The sequence below is a fragment of the Phyllostomus hastatus genome, unplaced genomic scaffold (assembly GCF_019186645.2).
Source record: "Phyllostomus hastatus isolate PE091 unplaced genomic scaffold, TTU_PhHast_1.1 phas_scaffold_182, whole genome shotgun sequence".
Classification (NCBI taxonomy): Eukaryota; Metazoa; Chordata; class Mammalia; order Chiroptera; family Phyllostomidae; genus Phyllostomus; species Phyllostomus hastatus.
In genome coordinates, this window is record NW_025334013.1 from 1446761 (window position 1) to 1466595 (window position 19835).

A 19835-nucleotide genomic window follows, 5' to 3' on the forward strand; every position below is an offset into this window, starting at 1 on the left:
TCTGTGCCCCCCCGCCCCCCGTAACTGCGCAGCAGGGCGCCCCCTTTCCCGGGCTTGCACTCCATCCCGACGACATCGCAGAGACCCAGCGGCCGGCGCGAGTCAGACGCCCAGCTCCCCCCAGAAAGCCCCGCCCTGCTGGCCATTCCTGCCTTCGGGTGACGGGGTACAGTCACACCCACAAAGAGAAGGCACGCTGACGCCACTCCGAGGCTCTCGCGCCCACGTGAACTGCGCTCTGTGCCGCCCTGGGGGGGGTGCACGGGGCTGGTGGGGGCCCCTCAGAGACGTCTGTGTCCTGAAAACACTCGTCACGAGGTCGTGATAAACCGTTTCGGCTCTGTTTCCTGGGCTGGAAGGGATGCTGGAACTTGGCTGGCAGGGACTTGAGGGGGGCCCAGGTAACACCGTGGAGGGGGGCACACTTTTAACTGCTTTAACGCACCCCGTCAGACCGGCTGGGACCCGCAGAAGGGCTGCGACCTGCTGAACTCACTCAGTCCCACCCGTCACCCCAGCCTGGCTCTGCCGCCCCTCGGCCTGTGGACCACGGCCCAGCTGGCCGATCTTGCCCGGCGTGCCCGCAGCTCCGGGAGGAAGCCGGCCAAGGGTCCCCGGGGAGGTGGCAGGTCCGCCCACCCCGAGACGGACGGTGCGGGAGAACTCGGGAATGCCGGCCCCGCCGCGCCCAGGAGCTCCGTCCCCCCACGTCCGAGGCACTCGGAGGGCTGGAGAGGAAGGTGGCCCGTGGGGTCACAGTCACGGGGCCTGGGGCCCCTGCCCTCCACTGGGCGGCGGCCGAGCCCCGCACCCCGCAGAGAACGGCGAGCAGGGGCGGCAGAATCACGACGGCCGGGCGTTCGCAGGGAGGGCAGCGCCGCTCCGTGCACAGACAGCACGCAGGTGCGGCCCGGCCGGCGTCCCCGTGTGCTCGGGGACCTGGGCCCACGGCGGGGAGACCTGGGGCCCTCCGCCCCGTGCGGGAGTGTCCAGAGGCACCCGGAGCCCTCTGCCCACGGCCGTGTGCGTCAGAGCCCCGGGAGCCCACGCGGTGGGGGTCGGCAAGGTATCTGCTCGGGCTTTGCCCGCTGAGATCTGCGCAGTTTGTGGGAGCCGATCTCGAAGCCCTAGAAGCTGGTAGGGAAGGCGATGAGTCCCCGAGCTCCTCTGCCCCGACGCGTCCCCCGGGGGGGGGGGGTGGGGGAGGCAGGGACGGCTCAGGCCGACTGAGTCACCGGCAGGGAAGGCGCTAAATATAACCCGGCTGCCTGCCGGGCCTTCCCTGACCACCTACTGTGTGCCAGGTCCCGCGGGGCGCTGAGGTGGACGAGCCCGTGGGGCCTCTGCCCCGCCAACCCCGGGGAACACCCCCCTGTGACGCTGTGACGCTGGGCCCGGGGGAAGCCGCAGCCCGGGTTTCCAGGGAAGCGGAGCGGCGAGCAGGGTCTGCACACCCCGCGGCAGAACCCACAGGGAACCGCGAAGGGCGGGGCCGGAAGGCGGCGTGGGAAGACGAGGAAAGGCGGACTCACTGGGCGGAGGCCAGTCTCGGCAGCCTGGGAGCGCCCCACCTGTTCGTCCCCTGAACCTTGAGGGCCACCACTGTCTGGCTCTGGGGACCAGCCGGATGAAACCCACGGTGATTGTCCTGGGATGGAGCAGGGGCTGTGGGAGTTCCTCAGGCGTGTGGAGTCAGGGAAGGCTTCCTGGGGGAGGTGTCCATGTGTTTTTCCGCCTTCACCACTCTTGGCAGGATGCTGTCTCCTATCTGAACTTGGGGAGTGGAGGAAGCTGAAGTCGTCTGGGGAGGTTGGGGGACTCTCTGTCTCATCCGTCGCCTCATTCAGCAGTCCATCATCCACCCATCCATCCAACACCCATCTACCCACCCATCCACCCACCCACCATCTACCACCCATCCACCATCCACCACCCATCCACCATCCATCCACCACCCATCCACCATCCATCCACCACCCATCCACCATCCATCTACCACCCATCCACCATCTACCACCCATCCACCATCCACCACCCATCCACCATCCATCCACCACCCATCCACCACCCATCCATCCACCCACCCACCATCTACCACCCATCCACCACCCATCCACCACCCATCCACCCACCCACCATCTACCACCCATCCACCACCCACCACCCACCACCCACCCACCCACCATCTACCACCCATCCACCATCCATCCACCACCCATCCACCACCCACCCACCCACCATCCATCCACCACCCATCCATCCACCATCCATCCACCCACCCACCACCCACCACCCACCCACCCACCCACCACCCACCACCCACCACCCACCACCCACACATCCCTACGTCTACCCATCCATCCACGTGCCTCTCATCCATCCACCCGTGGAGACAGTCATGGAGCCCTGACTGCACTGTGGTTCTTGGTGAGACCCTGTGGAACTCCAGCCTCCCTTGGCTGCCACGGTCAAGCAGAGGAGGGTGAGGAAGGCAAGGCCAGCCGGTGCTTAGGGCTGGTCCCCGGAGAACAGGAACGGGGTCGGACGGGCACCCAGGGTCCAGCCGGTCTGCCCTGGTCTTGCTGTGCAATGCTGGGCCGGTTGCCTCACTCTTCTGTGCCTCAGTTTCCTCATCTACAAATGTGACTGTGCCCGTGGCTGCCTGTCAGAGCGATGTGAGCTGCCGGGGACTCGGCGGGGAGGCTTGGCAGTGACCAGTGTCACCGGTGGTCGCGGAGGGGTGCCGAGGAGGGGGCGGCGGGGGGAACCTGGGCCTCTCTCAGCCCAAACACACCTGGTCCTCCGGGAGGCGCATGTGGCAGTCACCCCCAGGTGCAGTCTGCACGCTGCCCAGGGACGGGGACGTGGGAGAGGGTCTGAGGGGGACACGGCCCTGGGCTCAGAGCAGCGCCCCCAGGGGACGGGCTGGAAGGCACACGGGCCCCAGTCCAGGGGGACGGAGCTGGGGGAGGAGGCCCTGGGTCCTCGGGGGCGGGGGGCATCTCGACCTGGCATTTTGCTGCCACCCCTCGGCTTCTGTCCAGCAAAGAGGACGTCAGGGCCTCTGGGCTCAGGCCCCGGGGGAGGTGCGGGCTGGGCTTGGAGGCCCTGCCCCCCACTGGCAGCAGCCAAGCCCCCGCGGAAGGAAACTCGGCTGCACCTGGTGGGGGACGGTGCCCGCTGACAAGCTCTGCAGTTTGTCACCACCTCTGTGGCCGGGGAAAGGTCACGAGGGTGACACCTCGCGGGGCCTCGCGTCGCCGCGGCAGAGCCGCTTCCTGTGGGCACACCGGGGCTCCCGCCTCGGCCGGGGCGGGGGCGGTCCGGGCTGGGTCTCCCGGTCGTTTTCACGAGCTGCAGAAAGAGAAAGCGAGAGCTCGCCTCAGAGCGCCGCAGCTCAGCCTGCAGCCTGCAGCCCGCAGGCCTGAGCTCCTGCGCCCGGCTCCGCTCCGGATCAAACGGGGTCCGCGCCGCGTTGGGGCTGCGAGCGTTTTAACCACAGCAGCCCCGGGAGCGGGCAGCCTGGGGGGCTGGCGGGGGGCAGAGGGGTGGGTGGGTGAGGGCGCAGGAGTGGAGTCTGCGAGCTGGGGGCACTCTGCAGGCCGGGCCAAGGTTTCGGGGCCTCGCCACCCCGGGAGGCTTTGCCGGTCCCAGGTGTCGGCACGCCGGTGGCTTTCCAAGGCTGCCGTCCCCGGGCACCAAGCTCTCTCGGCCTCCAGGTCCAGCCAGCAGCGGCAGGGCCGGCGGGGGCTCTTCCCACCCCGCAAAGAGCAGAGGCCCCGTGAGCCCAGGGCAAGGCTGAGCCCCGGAGGGGCTGTGCCTGTTCACGGGGCACCCACCGACAGGCCGAGGGCCCCCCACTGCGGTGCCGGGCGGGGCCGAGCAGAGGGTCTGAGCATCTCCACCCAAACCCACCTGGTTTGCCTCAGGCCAGACGCCTGCAGGGACCCGCGGGCAGCGCGAGGTCCCTGGGACGCCAGCGTTGCCCTCACAGCGGCAGGCGGCCGGGCCCCAGCCCCAGGGTCGTCTGGCCTGCTCTGCGGGTTCTGGTCCAGCCCCAAGTCCCGGCTGTGACCCTGTCCCCCCGCCAGGGGCCGAGATGCCGTCTCGATACTTGTGAGAAGCGCCCAGTAAAGGGCCCAGAAGTGGGTGGGGGGGTCCCCTGGTGTGACAGGGCCCCGCTCACGTCCAGGCCCTCCCCGCCCCCCGGGCAGGGCAGGCAGCGGGTGGGGGGTGGGGGCGCGGCTTCCCCCCAGGTCCAGAGCTGCTGGGCGGCCTGCGGTGAGGGAGGCGGCTGGGATTGCACAGGATTTTGTGGGGTTCCAGCCGGAACGAGCCCCTCCAGAGCGTGCTACCAACCCTGTGGGGACACGCGGGTGCTCCTGGGTGTCCTGGCGAAGGGTGGGGCTCCAGCTGCCCCCAGAGCCAGTGCCCACCAGCCACCCCGACGACCCTTCCTCGGCGTGTCGCCCCTCTGGGGTCCTCCTGGGCTGGGCTGGGCTGGGCTGGGAGGCCGTGACAGGGATGGGGCCTCCCCTGAGGGAATGCCCCACGGGATCCTGGGAGGGGCCGGGGGAGCCTCCCACTGCCCAGCAGGCTGCCCAGGCTCCGGTATGCTGCCCCCGGGCCCAGGGCTCTGCGGCGACCGGAGCCTTCTCTGTGGGGACGTGCGCCCATTCCCAGAGGCACACAGGTGGGCAGGGGTTCTTGAGGGGAAGCTCCCAAGAGCCCTCACTGCCCCTCACCAGAGAGATATGTTCCTGGCAGAGCGGGGAGGTGCCTGGACCCCCCACGGGATGTCTCGGACCGGCCAGGAGCCTGCGCTCCTTGCCCACCTGGGAGACCCGGGAAAGGGCCGCTCTGTCTGGGGCCCAGCCGGCCCCCGCCTGGAGGCGCAGCCCGCGGGAAGCAGCAGGCGCCCACTGCCGCCGGCACGAGACGCCGGAGCACTCTCGGGGCCAGGCACGGGGCTCTGCCGAGGCCCCCACCCAGCCACAGGGGAAACCAAGGCAGGACCCCCGGGCCCCCTCACCACCCCCCACCACCATGTTGTCAGATTGAGAGTTTGAAACGTCAGGGCTGGGAAGGCGCATGCGGTTCAGAGCGCAGCCTCCCTCCAGAGTGCCCCGGAGGCATGGCTGCCGAGCCTTCCTTGAATTCTCCTGGGGACGGGGCACTCACCCCTTCTCGAGGCTCCCTGCCCAGCAGACAGGCTGCCTATGGAGAAGACTCAGCTGCTGGTCCTAAGGTTTCAGTGACCCCCCTTGCCGGCCACCGTCTCGCCGGCGGTCACCCCGAGGGCCCCTGTGTCCGAGCAGGTCTGTGTGTCTTCCATGCGCTCCCGTGCGGCCGGAGGGGCTAGTGTGAATGAGCAGCGTGCCCCTTCCCTTCCGGTGGCTCGGGGCTGGCGCTCGCGGTCCGCAGGTTTGCGTGGTAGACAGAACGTGCTTGGGAGGAGGCCCAGCCCCGCGACGCCCCGCTCAGGTCGCAGGTTTGGGGGACACCCCTGGAGCGAGGCCGAGCTGAGGTCACACCAAGGGCCGACGACCTGGCTCCCGCAGCAGGCGGCGAGGGACAGCGGCCCTGGCCCGGGGTGGCGTGGCCCCTTCCTCTTGTGCCCTGCGTGCCGCCGACACAGTCGGGGCGGGTCGGTCCCACTGCCGGGGGGGGGGGGGACAGACAGACCGAGCTCCCCGGGGACCAGGACGTCCACTCGCCGCTCTGCTCGGCCCCGTCCGCCCGCCCTCCGTCTTTCTGCGAAGTGCGGGTGCTGCCGGGTTCGTTTCCCCCTCGGTGCGGCAGCCCCTGGACCGAGGAGGACGAGGAGGAAAAGGGAGAAACGAAAACGCAGTGGGGCAGGCGGGGTGGGGGGGGCGGAGCAGGAGCCAGAGCCAGGGGGAGCAGAGCCCCGGGGGGCCGGGCGCCCCGGTTGCGTCATAGCATCCTGGCTTGGCTGTTTGTGGGAGACGCTCGGTGACCCCGGGAAGCTCTCTGGCCCCTGGCTGTCCCCGCACCTCGAGCTCCCTTGGTGTTTTACCCGAACGGTCCTGACCCACGGTTTCCGTCGTGTCCTTGAAGGCGCCAGGGGCTCCAAAGCAGGGCAGAGTGCGGTTGCTGGGGTCCGAGCAGAGAGGTTCTGGTCGTCACGAACAGAGGGGCCGGACCCCCCATGTGGACGGGGGGCGTCAGCCTTGCTGTGGCTTCCTCCTCCTGGGCTGCGCTCCTGGGTCTGTGAGATGAAGGGGCCCGGTCCTCACTCCCCACTGCCCTGGAACTGGTCAGTGGAGGCCAGAGTCAGCTGGGCATCCTGGGAGCCCCCTCCCCACCCCGGCCTGCTGCCGCCAGCTTCTTCCAGGCACAGGCCCCAGGGGGCGCTGGCTCTCCCTGTGCCCCCTCCCTCTGCGTGAGCTCAGGGGACCACCGGCCTCCCTCCTGGAGGAACAGCCCCCTGTGCTGCCCGTGCCTCCTGGAAGCAGCCCCACCTCCCTCCCAGCCCCCGCAGGGGCCCGGGGCTGAGACCCGCCGGCCTGGACTCGAGTCCGTCCGCCTGGCAGCCGCCTGTGACCCGCCCCCCCGCCCGCCCCGCTTCTCGTAGGCGCTCCGTCGGCTCGTCGCCAAGCCCCGTGTGGAGGGGGAGGATGGGGGTTTACACGCTTGTCCGGCCGCTGTCCGCGCCCAGACGGAGGTGTTTCCAGGACGCCTCCCCGCCCTCCGCCCGGCGCAGGAAGGGCCTTGCTGTTCCTCAGCCGCCAGGCGCCCAGGATCGTCCCCGGGCCGTGCGCGCCGACCCACGGGCAGAGAGGAGGCGCGGCTTCGTGGCTGGGGCTCGTGGCTCTGAGGCGGCGCCCTGGTCCCGGGAGAAGGGGTCTGGGGCGCGGAGGGGACCCTCCCCCAGCACCCACCCGGCTGTGGGAGGCGGGCGCCGGGCCAGGGCTCCGGGGAGCCGCGTGAGAGAGACGGGGCCTGGGGACTGGGGGCAGCCTGGGAGCGCCGTCCCGCGCGCTGGGGATCCATCGGGCTGAGGGCAGACGCCGGTGCGCCCCCGCCTGCGCCACCCCGCCCCCCCCCCCGTGGGGCCCGCGGCTGGCCGAGTCCGAGAGACAGGGGAGAAGCAGCCCAGAGGGAACCCGCAAATTACAAGTGCAGGGAAACCTCAAACGATGTGCAAAAAAACTGTCAAGGTTAAGAGAATGTTTCCATTCCTTTGCTTCATACCTCCGCCTTCCTGGTGGGGGCCATTCACAAGCTGGGGGCGCGGGTGGGGGCGAGGGGCCGGGGGCCTCCGAGTGGGGGGCTTGGGCATCGGGCAGCTCCCTTCAGGGGCTCCGGCCGCGGGTGGGAGCGGCGGGCGGCCTGGGGTCGGGCAGGAAAGCGCCGCTCCGCGTGGAGAGACTGGGGGACAGGGCGGGCTCCCCAGCTGGGCCTCTCAGAGGCAGAGCTTTCGTCTTTTGGGAAGGAAAGGGTCAACCAAGACATCTTCTGTCACCCGGCCAGCCAGCCAGCCAGCGTGCCCGCCAGGGAGAGGGGACATCCTCTGACCTCAGGGACCACCAGGGAGTAACTGCCCCCCGGTGACCACTCACAGGGTCAGGGGCTGGAACCAGGTCTCCCGGACTGAGGGGGAGGGACCGGCTGTCCCACAGGGCGGGCGGCAGGTCCCCGGGAGGCAGGGCCCCCCCCTCCTCCAGGGACACCCCGGGGCCGCACTGGGGCCACACTGGGTCCCAGACGGACCCGACGCCCCAGGAGCCCAGTGCCCGCTGGTGTGGGCTCGCGCACCGGCCACAAGGAAGGGCTTGAGAGTGGGGTCGGTGGGGTCAGCCTGGAATCTCCCAGTCACCCGTGGACGTGGGAGGCAGCAGGCTGCCCGGCCCTCGGCCTCCGGGCTTCCCTCCACCTCCCCCCAGAAGGAGAACCTGTAGGGCCAGGCATGCTCCGTGGGGTGAGGAAGGAGAGGGGATGCCAGGGGAGCCCGGTCCGTGCTGGGAGCCCTTGCTGTGGGGGGTCTGCAGGCGGAAGGCCCCGTGCAGGCCCCCCCTGGAGACACGTGAGGAGGAGCGATGTGGGGGGTGGGGGGGTCCTGGAAGGTAGGGAAGGGGGCCTGTGGGGACAGGCAGGGCCAGTTCCTCACTGGAGTTGATTTTTCTCTTCCAAAAACGCAGTGAATGCCGCCTACACCCATCTGAGTGGCAGCCCTGTCAAGCACACAAACACACCCATGTGCACACGCATGCACGCTGGGTGGCGAGGAGAATGGCCGTCCGTTAATCTGTTGGTTACCTGGCCCTTCTTCCGGGGGGTCCGGGAGACAGGCCCCAGGCCCCCGGGGGCCGAGGCCACGCGGCCCCCTTGAGCCGGCTGACCCCAGGAGCACCGAAACCGGGGGGCTGGGGGGTGACAGAGACACACACACACACACACAGAGATGCCAGAGAGACTCCCTGGCCCCGCCGGCACCCGTGTGGCACATGCTGTGGGGTGGGGACCCCAGGCGCTCCGGCCACACCCCCCCCAACCCCCGCCCCGCCCTCGGGTCACAGAGGAAGGCTCGAGGCGGCCTGGCGGGCGGAGGAGCCGCTGACCGCAGGCCCTGTGTGGTGGGCCTTTCCGATGGGTTTCCTGCAGCGGTGGTGGGAGGTGAGAGGGGGGGCCCCTCGGGGCCTTCGCACCCCCCCACCTGCCCACTGCCGCCCCCGAGGGCCTCCTGCCTCCTGATGTGGGTCCGAGCAGGCCCCACCCCTTCCTGGTCTCCCGGGGGCTGGCCTGGCAGTGGGGGGAGGAGGGGGACAGAGGGACCCGCTGCCACAGCGCCCCTCCCTCCCCCCCTGGGGCTCCGAGGGCTGCGGGAGGGGCCGTGGGCCTGGACGCACAGACAGACTACAGGCAGGTTCTGTGTCCCCCCCAAAGCTTTGTGGGGCTCTTGGCCACTTAGGAAGTGACTGTGGATATTTGGGGACCCCCTGAACTGTGTTATAAAGCACGCAGACTCTCTGGCCAGAGGTGTCTTCTCCCGGCCCCTGGGAACAGCCACCTTCCCCTTCCACTCCCTGGTGGACCACAGGGCCCCAGGGAGACCCTCCCGGGGACAGGCCGGGGCACCCAGAGCCGGCCTCCTCCGTTGGCACTGGTACAGGCCGCCGCGTCCTGCCCCGGCTTTGCTGGGTCCTCCCGTCGCTCTGCCCCCGCCGCCTGCTCAGCGGCACACACCTGCACCCCGGGGCCTCAGCACAGAGGGGGCCTCGGCCCCTTCCCCTCCCGTGCTCCCCAGGCCGGGCCGGGCCGGGCCGGAGGGTCACCCCGATGCGGCTGCACCGCGCCTCCCTAGGGACGGGGCTGGCGGGGCAAGGGGGGCCGCAGCTGCAGCTGTCTCTCCCTGAGCTGGGATGGCGGTCAGGCCTCTCTGTCCACAACGGGGCCGGTCCAAGGCGACCCTGGGCAGCTGTGGTGGCGGCGGCAGCCAGGCAGAGCCGGTGGCCCCGCGGGCGTGCGAGAGGCTGCGTGGCTACAGGCCACGGTGTCAGAGGAAACCTTCCAGTTTCCAGAAAACGGCGTGTTTTCTGACTCTCAGGGCGGGGCGCACAGGCGCCCCCCCAGGCGGTCCGCAGCCGCGCCCCCCCACACCTTCTCCCTCGAGGACGGGCGTCTGCTGCCCTGCCCCCGCCCTCCCCGCCCCCCCCCCCCCCCGTAGAGGGCTCTGCTCTGAGACCCAGCGGCCCAGGCTTCCTCACACCTGGGGCAACTTTGGTGGCGAGCGTTCGCGACGCTGGTGGCCCTTTTAATGCTGGGCCGGCGATCTGCCGGGTGAGAGAAGAGGAGGCCCCTCCGCTGCACGGGGCTGCGGGGGCGCCTGGGCGGGTGGGCGGGTGGGCGGGGTGGGCCGAGGGCCTCGCCGCTGACCAGATGCCCAGATGCCGAGCCGCCTGCTCCTCGGAGCCAAGCGGCCGGCCCCTTGGGAGAAGGATGCTTCTGACCCGCTTGGTTTTCCGTCTCCCCGGGCAGATCTCCGAGGACCTGGGCGGCGAGAAGTTCTGCGTGGATGCCGGGCAGGCCGGGGCCGGCAGCTGGCTCAAGTACATCCGGGTGGCGTGCTCCTGCGATGACCAGAACCTCACCATGTGTCAGATCAATGAGCAGGTGGGTCCTCTGCCCCTGCAGCCGTGGGGGTGCCGGCGCGCTGGGTCCGCTGGCCGCTGCCACGTGCTTTGGCCAAGCCCCGTCCCGCCTGGGGGCGGCCATCTGACACTCGGTCAGCCCAGAGCTTCCGGGAGCTCGGTGACACCCCACAGGGGCTCCATCGGGGCCATCGGGCCGGGGCCCAGCAGCCTGAGGGAGCCAAAAGCTGATGGTGTGTGTGAGGAAAGGCAGCCGGGGCTGACGCGCTCCGGGCAGGGTCCGCGCTCCCACGGGGACGGCCGCCGGGCAGACGCGGGAGGGGCAGGGAGCTGGGACGGTCTGCTTGGCGCTGCGTCGGAACACGCCGTGGAACCGGCCGCCCACGGCCCTCGGCTCCAGCAGGGGTGGCCGGGCCAGCCTGCTGCGGCGACTCGCTCACCGCGGGTGTCCGGGCCGTCCCTGGGCTGCCGACACCTCCAGCTCTGGCTCTGCATGGCCGGTGTCCAGCCCGAGAGCTGACCGGGACAGCAGGCCCGTGCGGCCTTTCTCGGGACCAGAAAGACGGCGTGTCCCAGCTCCGGGAGCCGCTCCGTGGCGGCTTTAATTACAAGCTCGCTCTGGAGCCAGGCCTCCTGGGCCACGTGTTGGCTGTGTCCCCAGAGGAGGGGGTTCCTGGGAAGTGGGGGGCCCCAGGCCCTTCCATCAGAGCTGTTTGCTTTTGCCCGTAATATCTTGGGGTTACACATGAGACTTCATTTGCACAAAGGATTCCATTGCTTTCAAAAATGTTTGCGGAGACCACATAACAAAAGGCACATTCTCGCCGTCGCCTGTGCAAACCATTAACATCGGCTCGAGGCTCTTGACGTTGGGGAAACGGTTTGGCATTAATAAACGGGGAGAGCACAGCCAGGGCGGTCCCCGGGACCCCGTGGGCTGGCGGGCGACTCTCCCGCAGCTGCTCAGCGGCCCCGGCGGGGACCAGCCTGCGCCGGGCAGGGCCCCTCGGGACAGCAGCTGGCGCCGGACACACGGGGCTCGAATCTGCCGCTGCTCCCGGGACATCCACGGCTTTTAGTGAGGACCCAACATTCTGGAAATAACTTTTTTTTTTCAACTGCAAAAAGAAACAAACACCTACAGCTACAAAGCACAAGAACACTCGTGAAAATGAGACCAGACCTTGAAAAGAAATTTCCTTCCTAGCTGTCAGTGAATGTTGAGCACAGGACAGTTAGATTCAAGGCTCATCGGAGGACGGTCTCGCCGCCCTCGGTTCGGAGACAGCGTGTGTCCGCGGCTGCCGACCGACCTCGCGCCCAGGGGCCGGGCCCGAGCCGCACCCCCGGGGCACACGGAAGGGAACGTCGGAGCACCCCGGTTTTCCCCTTCGGACACCGACGTGCTAGCGTGCCGGACCCTGGGTGAGGCCGGGAAGTCCGTATGTTCACGCCGCAAGCTTTTGGGAAAGCAAACAGATGTGTCATCTCGATGCACAGTCTTCTCAGAAAGCAGCCTGTCTCCAGACATCTTTGTTTCATTGTTGCTGTTTCAAGGGAGCGTTTATTTCAGCTCCCCGGCCGCCGGCCGCAGCAAGTGGGAAGACGGATTTGCCTGCGCCTTCCGCCAAGGTCAGGAGGGGCCGCGATGCCTCCCACCGGGAGGAACACCGCCCCCCACCCTTTCCACGTCTCTTCTGGTAACCCACGCCCCTCCGCCGGCGCTCGCCGGCCGGAAGCTCTGTCACGGCCGTGCCGGGCTCTGTCCCGGGGACCCCATGGACAGTCTCCGTGCCTCCGACGGCTCCCCACCTGCGGGTGTTTCTCTCCAACACGGCCTCGGGGGGACCGTCACCCCCACGTTGGGACACCGACTCGGAGCCACGTGGGGCGCGCATCCGAGCCAGCGCAACGCCGCGACGGCCGAAGCAGAGCAGGCTCTGCACCTGGAGCTTGTGAGCCGCTCAGCCCTCCTCGGGGGAGAGGAGCCGGCCGCCTGGAGGCAGCTCTGGACCGCACGGGGATGCCTGGGATCACGGGGCACCCCGGGGTCCCCCCAGCCCGCAGGGCCCGGGCTGGCGGCCGGGCCTCTCGGGGGCAGACGGGCTCAGGGCAGCGAGTGCCTGTCCAGCCCAGGGCACGGCCAGGCGCCCACAGGCACAGTGCCTGGGCGGGGGCGGGGGGCAGGCCTTCTCCTGCCTGGAGGCTCCTCAGACAGCCGCCCACTGCCCGCCCACCCCCAGCACCCCCGCACTCCCTGCACCCCCCCAGGTACCGCCTGTGCCCCCCATGGGGGTTCGGGGAAGACAGAGCAAATGGGACTTGGGGGGACTCAGCAAGTGTCCACAGGTTCCCCGAGGAGCCCCCCAGCCTGCAGCCTTCTTGCTGTGGGAGGTGCCGTCACAGAGCCCCCCCTCACCCACACTCTTCCTCCCAGGCAGCGCCAGGCTCGGGGTGCACGTGAAGGTGGCCGTCTTCCCCACGGACTGCGTGGACCCCACGGGCGTGGGACTCAGCCATCGCAGCCCTCCTCCCGGCTCTCCTCTTGGCCGCCACCCTCTGCTCGGTCCCCTGCCGCTCTGAGCACCCCCCGCCCCCCGCCCAGGGCTGGCCCGGCCGCAGGAAGGCCCACAGGGGGCGGGCAGCACGTTCGGGGCCGAGCGAGGGGCTCCGGCGGCCCTCGGGTGCCGGCCCCCCTAAAGTGGAAGCAGAGGTGGCTGATCCCCTTTCCCGGGTCAAACAGAAAACGTCTCAAGCGCCGATCAGCCGGCCGGTGACCTCGGGCCGCGCACGAGCCCACGCCATGCCGGACGCCACCCGGGGGCTCCCGGGCCGCGGCGCCGCCCCCCTATCCGCCCGGGCGTCTTCCTTCTGCTTTCGGTCTGTCGCCCCCACTTGGCCCCCCGTCGGCCAGGGCCGGGCGTTCGGCGGCGGTCCTCGGGCACCCGCCGCCCTGCTCTGCCCCGGCACGGGGACGGGCCCCTTCTGCCTTTGGGCTCACCCCCCCCCACCCCCGCCATGGTCCCGTAAGGGAAAGTTGTGCGTGGATGGATTGGCCCGTGCAAACGGCTGCTTCCAACCCACTGGACACGACTCTGCCTTTGAAAGTGAGGACGGCGGGGGTCCAGGTCCGCGCGTCTGAACCGGGCTCCAGAGGGCGGAAAAAAACACGTCCGCTCCGCTCCGCCCGGCCTCAGGAGCCGTCCGACTTCACGGCGCCGTCTTCGGAGCAAACGGACCCTCTCCTGGCAAACCACATACAAACCCAGCCCACGGCCCCGTCCGAAGACCACCCGGCTGTGACCGCTTCTCAGCCTCCTCGTCCTTCATCACACGGGTGCTTCACGGCTGGGCCCGTCCGGGGTGACGAAGACCACGGCGCTGTGACCGGTAGTTTACACAGAGAGAGAGACAGAGAGAGAAACAACACCCAGGTCCAAACCGCACGACCAACAGATGAGCGTGAGGACCTATGTTTCGTGTTCGGGCAGCTGGGAAGGCGGCAGGAGAATCCCAGGGAAATGTGAAGGTTTAGACACGAGCGGCCTCAGCCACGCAGACGCAGGAGGGAAGCCAGCGGCGGGTCAGACACCAAGCCTCCCCGTCCCTCGGCCAGAGGACGGGGCTGCCTTCCTGCCACCCTCCCCCGACCCGGAGCCCGCGGCTGGGGCCGACCCCCGACCCCCGGACTGCTGGGCCCTGGCCCGGCCCTGAGAGAACAGGCACCCGGGCCAGGCCGGGGGAGGCCCCCACCGCGGGGGTGCAGATGAGGAGGGCAAAGAGACAGAAAGGCCACCCCCGCCCCCCACGCCGCCCCTGCGGGACCCGGGAGCATCGCCTGCGCTGTTTCCCGAACTGCACCGGCTGGACCCCTCCGCCGGCCGCGGGGCCCCGGCGTCCGCAGCTCTCCCTGGGAGTCAGGGCCCGCCTTTGGGGGACACAGACTGTGCAGGTACACAGCGGCACTTCCAAAGTCCCTGAAGCAAGGATGCAGCGCGGGAGCCCACCTAGTCTCCTCGGTGTCCCCAAGAGAACAGAAGAGAAGGAAGGAAAGGAAAAGAAAGGGGAAAGGAAAGGAAAGGAAAGGAAAGGAAGGAAAGGGAAAAGAAAAGGCCCAGCCAGGCATGGCCCCCAGACGGACGTCCTCGCTCAGAAGGACGGGGACAGGTGGCCGTGCCGCTGGACGGCTCTGCCTGCACCGGTTTCCGTAGAGGGACCCGGGTTCCCCGGTGCCCCTCGCCCCGTGCCGCCGCCGCCGCCGGGAGAAGCCCCTCCCACGGCCCCGAGAGGCCCGGGGAATTCCGGCACCGCGGACGCATTTCCAAATCCAGGGCGGGGAGAGGTGGGCTCTGTGCGAGGTGAGCTGCTCCCCGAGAGCCGTCTCCACCCTCCCGTCTGCACCCTCCTTCGCAGCCTCTCAGGCTGGTCGGAGCGGGGCGGGCGGGGTGGGGGCGGCCGGGTCCCCAGAGCCCCGGCGAGCTCCTCAGAAAACTCGTTTGCCCCCGGGAGGGGCCTCGCCGGAGCCTGGGCCGGGTCCCTTCCGCCCGCGGCCGTGGCGTCTCAATGGGAGAATCCTGAGCTTAAGTAGAAATCAAAACTGTGGACCTTCAGTGTTTATATCAGAGGAGAGTATTTATCCTTGTGAACTGATTTGATATTTAAAAAAAGAAAAAGAAAACGCAAGGAGCTGTGCGGAGAGAGTATCCAAACTGACAGCCGTTGTACATGGGAACTATTTCTTTGTCTTGGAGAAAGTCGCGGGGGGAGGAGGATGAGGTTCATTTTCTTAAAGGGCCGCTGGAAACGGACCCACGAAACCCAGCTCTTCTGAGCAAGTCCTCTGCCTTTCGTTGGGGACGTGGCCCCCAGGGTGCGTCTCCCCCCCCCCATTCACCCACAAGGAGCGCCTCTTGTGCCCGGGGGGGATGACGGGGGGGAGAGACACAGGCAGGGCCCCGCTGAGGAAGTCCCGGCGCCCAGGGCCCTGTCGGGGTGCCGTGTGCCCCGGTCCAATAAAACCCTTGTCCCCACAAAGAGGCCGGGGCCCTGCAGCTGGGACTCGGCGTCAGACCCAGCGTGTCTGGTGGTGTCGTTTTCAAGGCCGCTGGAGCCGACCGTTACGGGCGCTGGCAAACTCGGCGGCTGCGGCGGCGGGTCTGAACCCGGGGAGAGACTGCGTCCCGGCCTCGCTTGGGCGCGGGGGCCCGTCCCGAGGCGGGGCCCGAACGGGGCGCACAACCCGGGCAGCTCGGAAAAAGGCAGGGGCCCTTGGATCTGCCCCTTGAGAAAACACGGGGTTTCCTTCCTGCCGCTGCGCCCGCGGGAAACGGCTTCGGAGAGCAGGGGCTTTCCCCTGGAGCCACAGAGCCCCCCTCCCCTCCTGGGAAAACTCCGGAGCTGGGCCTGGCCCTGCCTGCGGCTGCCGTGGCCCCGGGTCGCGGGGTGAGGGACCCAGGGACGGACAATGACAGGAAGGCGATGACGGGCCGACTCCCAGAATTTTAAGGCGCTGCAATGAGGTGCGACGGGTCCCGCAGGGCAGGGCCGCCTAGCACAGTGATGGCGCAGCTGGCTCCCGCTCCAGCCGGGAGCAGCCAAGCCTCGGTCCCTCCTAAACCCGGCCTTTGTCCCGTGGAGTCGCCGACCCAGCGGAGCAGGAACCGCGCTTTGTCAGCGCGTCTGGCTGATAAGGCTTTAGTGCCACTGGGGACCGGTCGTAAAAACGCCAGCAGCTTCTGTGCAGACCTCCACGCGGCTGGCTGGCGAAGACCCACCGGCGGCGGCGTTTGGAAAAGTTTGCGCCGATTCGCCCCTCCCCCAGGTGGAGGCGGTCGGGCAGCGACCCCCACCCCAGCCCCGCCTGGGCCCGGCGATTAACGCTAATAGAGATGAATTCCGTCTGCAGCTCCAAGTCCGGGAGGTCAAGGCTACCGCTCCACCGCCCTCCGGTCCTGCGCTCGCGCCCGGCCAGGCGCGCGCACGGGCGGCAGTCCTAAGGGTTCCCGGGCGGGGGGAGGGGTCGACCGCCGCGAGCAAACTGCCCCCGGAGGCCCAGCGTCCTGTACCCGCCCTCTGAGGCTCCGGGGCGGGGTCGCTCCCCGAGGATGCCAGGCAGCCTCGGAGGGCATCAGACGGAGTCCGGTGGCCCTCGGATTGGGGGTGCGGGTGTGGAAGGGTCCCAGCTAGGAAGGGGGTTGGGGGGCGGGGCCGCGGCGGCCTCGGAGTGCCGGTGGGGGCGGCCCTCGGAGGGGGTCGGAGGAGGCCCCGCTGCCCTAGGGGCCACCGCAGGCCGGAGGCGCCCCCAGAGGGGGTGGGGCGGGGGTGGTCCTGGGAGGCTGGTGGGCTCCGGGGGCAGTGAAGTGGGTTGACGGAGGAGGGAGGCGGCGGTGCCCAGCCGCACGAGCCCGGCCGTGGAGGGCGCCGCCGCCCCCGGGGCGCGCGCGCGCGCAGAGCCAGGATGAGGTCAGAGCGCACGGCCCACCTCTCTCGGTCCGGGGCCCTGCGGCGGGCGCGGAGGGCAACCGCGCGGAGCGACTGGGGGGCGGGTCCACATTGCCCCCTAACGGGGACCTGCGGGAGTCGCAGCTCTGGCCCCAGCCCGCCCTCTCTGCTCAGGGGCCTAGCCAGCCTGTGCGCAGGGACGCTGAGGCGCGGTCCGCGGTGGCGAGGGGCGGCGTTGAACATGCACTTGCCGACTGTGGGAGGGAAAGTGCTCGAGGTCCCTGCTTATCAGTCACCGACCCCTGACTCACCCACCCCCCGGCGCTCGGGGACACTGGCTGGGAGCCCCGGGCACTCTGTCGGCCGGATTCCAAAACCAGCGTCTCAAGTCCGCCTGTTCCAGAAACAATGACTCGGCCGCTGTAGTTTTGGGGATACAATGATACAAAGCCCACAGCATGTTAGCAACAGCTGGTTTGACTACAGAGGTTAAGGCGGTCCGGTGTCCATGCGGCACGCTAACACCCTGCCCTTGTTTTCCCGGCGGCCGAGAGGCACGGCCTGATAGAACGACCAATGCGCAGGGGCGGCGCGATCTCGGCCCCAGGGAGGTGTGTGCCAGGGCCGAGGGTCTGCTGCCGGCGGTTCCGCTGCCCTCGTGGCCCCGGCACAACACTCAGGGGGGTGTGGGGACGCAGCGTGGCTAAAGGCGCCCCTTTGTGAGTTCCCGGTGTCCTTGTGGAGTGAGGATGGCCAGTTTGTGAGGGAGTCCGCACCTGCACGTGCCCCGGGGGGTGAGCGGGAAGGGACCCCACACGCTCTCAGGAAGCTCAGCCTTCCAGATGCTTCCCAGGGCAGCTGCGGGGGAGGGGCACCGGGGGAGGGGGGCAGGCCATGTGCCCGCTCAGTCTCTGGGGCGCCTGACCCCTGTCCAGCTGCTGCTGGGAGGCCCGGTCTGACACCTGTGCCCCACCCCACCCCACCTCGCCCCGTCTCCCAGGGCAGGTGGGTCCCGCTCTGCCCTGCCCGTCTGTCCTGCCTGCCGCTGGGCCTGCGGGCTTCCGGAAGTTCCTCGGTTGCCGTTATCTGACTGGGGCCCCACGCCCACGTGCCGGGTGGCAGGCAGTGCGTGGGGCGGCCTACAAGACGCCCCTCTGTCTGACGGTCCCGGACTTGGGAGGCAGGGCTCCCCGGTGCCAGCTCTGCTCGCACGAGCAGTGGGAGCCCCCCGGCCGGAGCGTGCGTGTTCCCTGTGCTTGCCAGGAGTCAGGGGGTCCCAGGTGAGACTGGGAAGGCGTGGTCCTGCCCCCAGAGCCGCCCAGACCTCGGGGGCTGTCCCCTGGGCCCCGCCCCACGTGGGCCTGGCCACGCTGTCCTTCCGCGGTGCTCCAGTTTCCCGGCTCCCGGCCGCCACCTCCGGTGCCAACGGCCCTGTCCCAGGGGACGCACTGACCAGCTACGGGCTGCCCAGAGCACCGACCGAGGCTGGACGCTCCACACTGGCCTCAGCTGCAGCATCTGCCCTGAGCCCCAAGTTCAGGGACGTCCCCCGTCTCAGATCCCCGGTGGACGCAGGGCATCGAGTTTGCAGCAGGCACCACGCCCCTCCCCCGCCCCCCACTTTCAGTGGGGGTCCACACTCACGAGAGGCTCTCCGGGCCCCAGCCCCTGGGGTCTCTGTCTGAGGTCACGGCCACTTCCATTAACACCCACACTCACTGCTGACCCAAGGGCCCCCCCCCATAAGGGTAGAGGGCGTCTCCCTCACTCACACACACGTCGGCCGAAGGAGTCCCCTCGGGCCCCACCGCCGACGGGCAGGACACTCCCTGCTTCGGAACTTCGGGGCTGCCCCTCATCGGTTTAATGTTACACCCCCTGTACGCCCCCCCAAACTGGATGAAACACATGCGAAGAGGACTGTGGTTCTCCTGAGCACACCCCGCAAAGCCCTAGAGGGGAAGCTCTCCGGAGTGACCAGGGGGCCGGCAGCCTCCCCGGCCGGCGACGGCAGGTGTGCGGGGCGCGGCCCCCCCCCAACCCCCACTCCCTGCTGTGCCGGGTGGGACGACGCTCACCCACCCCTGCTCTGGTCTCTCCGCCCCAGATCTACTACAAAGTCATCAAGGACATCGGGCCCGGAGAAGAGCTGCTGGTGCACGTGAAGGAGGGCGCCTGCTCCCTGGGGGCCGTGCCCCCCAGCCTGGACGGTAAGCCCCCGCCTGGGGCCCCTCACTCCATGCACGACGGGGCCAGGCGCCCCCAGCTGCTGCCCAGGCGGGCGGCCTCCGCTCTCTGCTTCCCTGGGGCCTGCGAGCCCTGCCCTGTGCCCCAGAGAGCACTTCAGCCCGGGGGCCCGGGGGTCGTGTGGCACGCGCCCCTCTGCAGTGGCAGGTGTTCTCACAACAGTTGTTGTTGTCACGGACAGCGGCAGCGTCGTTGGCTGTCCCCGGTTTTGTGGCTGGGAAGCGCCCGCCTCCCGGAGAAATCTGGGCGCCCCGGGAGAAATCGCGGTCTCACTCAGGAGAGGACACCCGTGACGTGGGAGCCAGAGCCCGCCTGCAGCTGCAGGGAGGCCGTCCGGGAGGGAGGCCGAGGGTGGGTGCGTTCTCGGAGAGGGGGGCGCGAAGCTCTGGCCGGTCCTGGGTCGGGCGCAGCTCCGTCAGTTCCTCAGTCCCTCGCCGGGACTGCGGCGGCGGCTGCGCGGCGGTCTGAGCGTCCCTGTCGGGTGCCGCATCCCTCGGGGCCTGGCCGGTAGCACACGCCCCTCCCCCAACCACCCACCGAAATGCGGCTCCAGGGGAGCCGAGGAGAGCCCAGTCACAGACAGGCTAGGGTGCCCGGGACACGCCTGGGGGTTCCGGAGCCAGGTTCAGCCACGGAGGGAAAGCCGGATGGAGGGGCGCCCGGGGACTGGCCACTAACGCCCTGTGCGGATGGCCGCTTCTCTTCCCCTGAGAGCCCGAAGGGAACAGCAAAGCAGTCTCCCCCCCGCCCCGGCCGTCTTTGGAGCCCCCGATGTCTCGAGCCGGAGGAAGGGGGTTCCTTTCCGTCCGCATCGCCCTCCCCTGGAACACACCGCAGCTCAGTGGGTCCTGCCGCCGACAGCGTCTCCTTAAAGGACCGCTCCAGCGTCGCAGCACAGGGGTGGCCTGGGCCGGGTGCTGGGGTTCCCGGGAAGCTTCGGGGAGCAGGCTCCGAGCTCTCCGCCTCCGTCTTTCCGTTCGACCTCGAGCCAGACCGGCGGCCAGGAGCCCGGCCTCCCTGACGCCCCCTGGCCCG

The 19835-nt window shown here is 69.5% G+C and overlaps 1 protein-coding gene across 10 annotated transcripts in view; it reads left to right on the top strand.

The window, feature by feature from the left end:
• PRDM16 (PR/SET domain 16) overlaps positions 1-19835 on the top strand; it is a 273345-nt gene that overhangs the window by 224102 nt on the left and 29408 nt on the right. For 9 of the 10 annotated variants that reach the window (XM_045859405.1, XM_045859399.1, XM_045859408.1 and 6 more), the window contains 2 exons: positions 10000-10134; positions 18661-18763. In XM_045859405.1, the coding sequence (XP_045715361.1) occupies positions 10000-10134; positions 18661-18763 (238 nt within the window). Of the gene's footprint in view, positions 1-9752; positions 9802-9999; positions 10135-18660; positions 18764-19835 lie in introns of those variants that run through there. The other variant, XM_045859407.1, reaches the window with a different exon arrangement.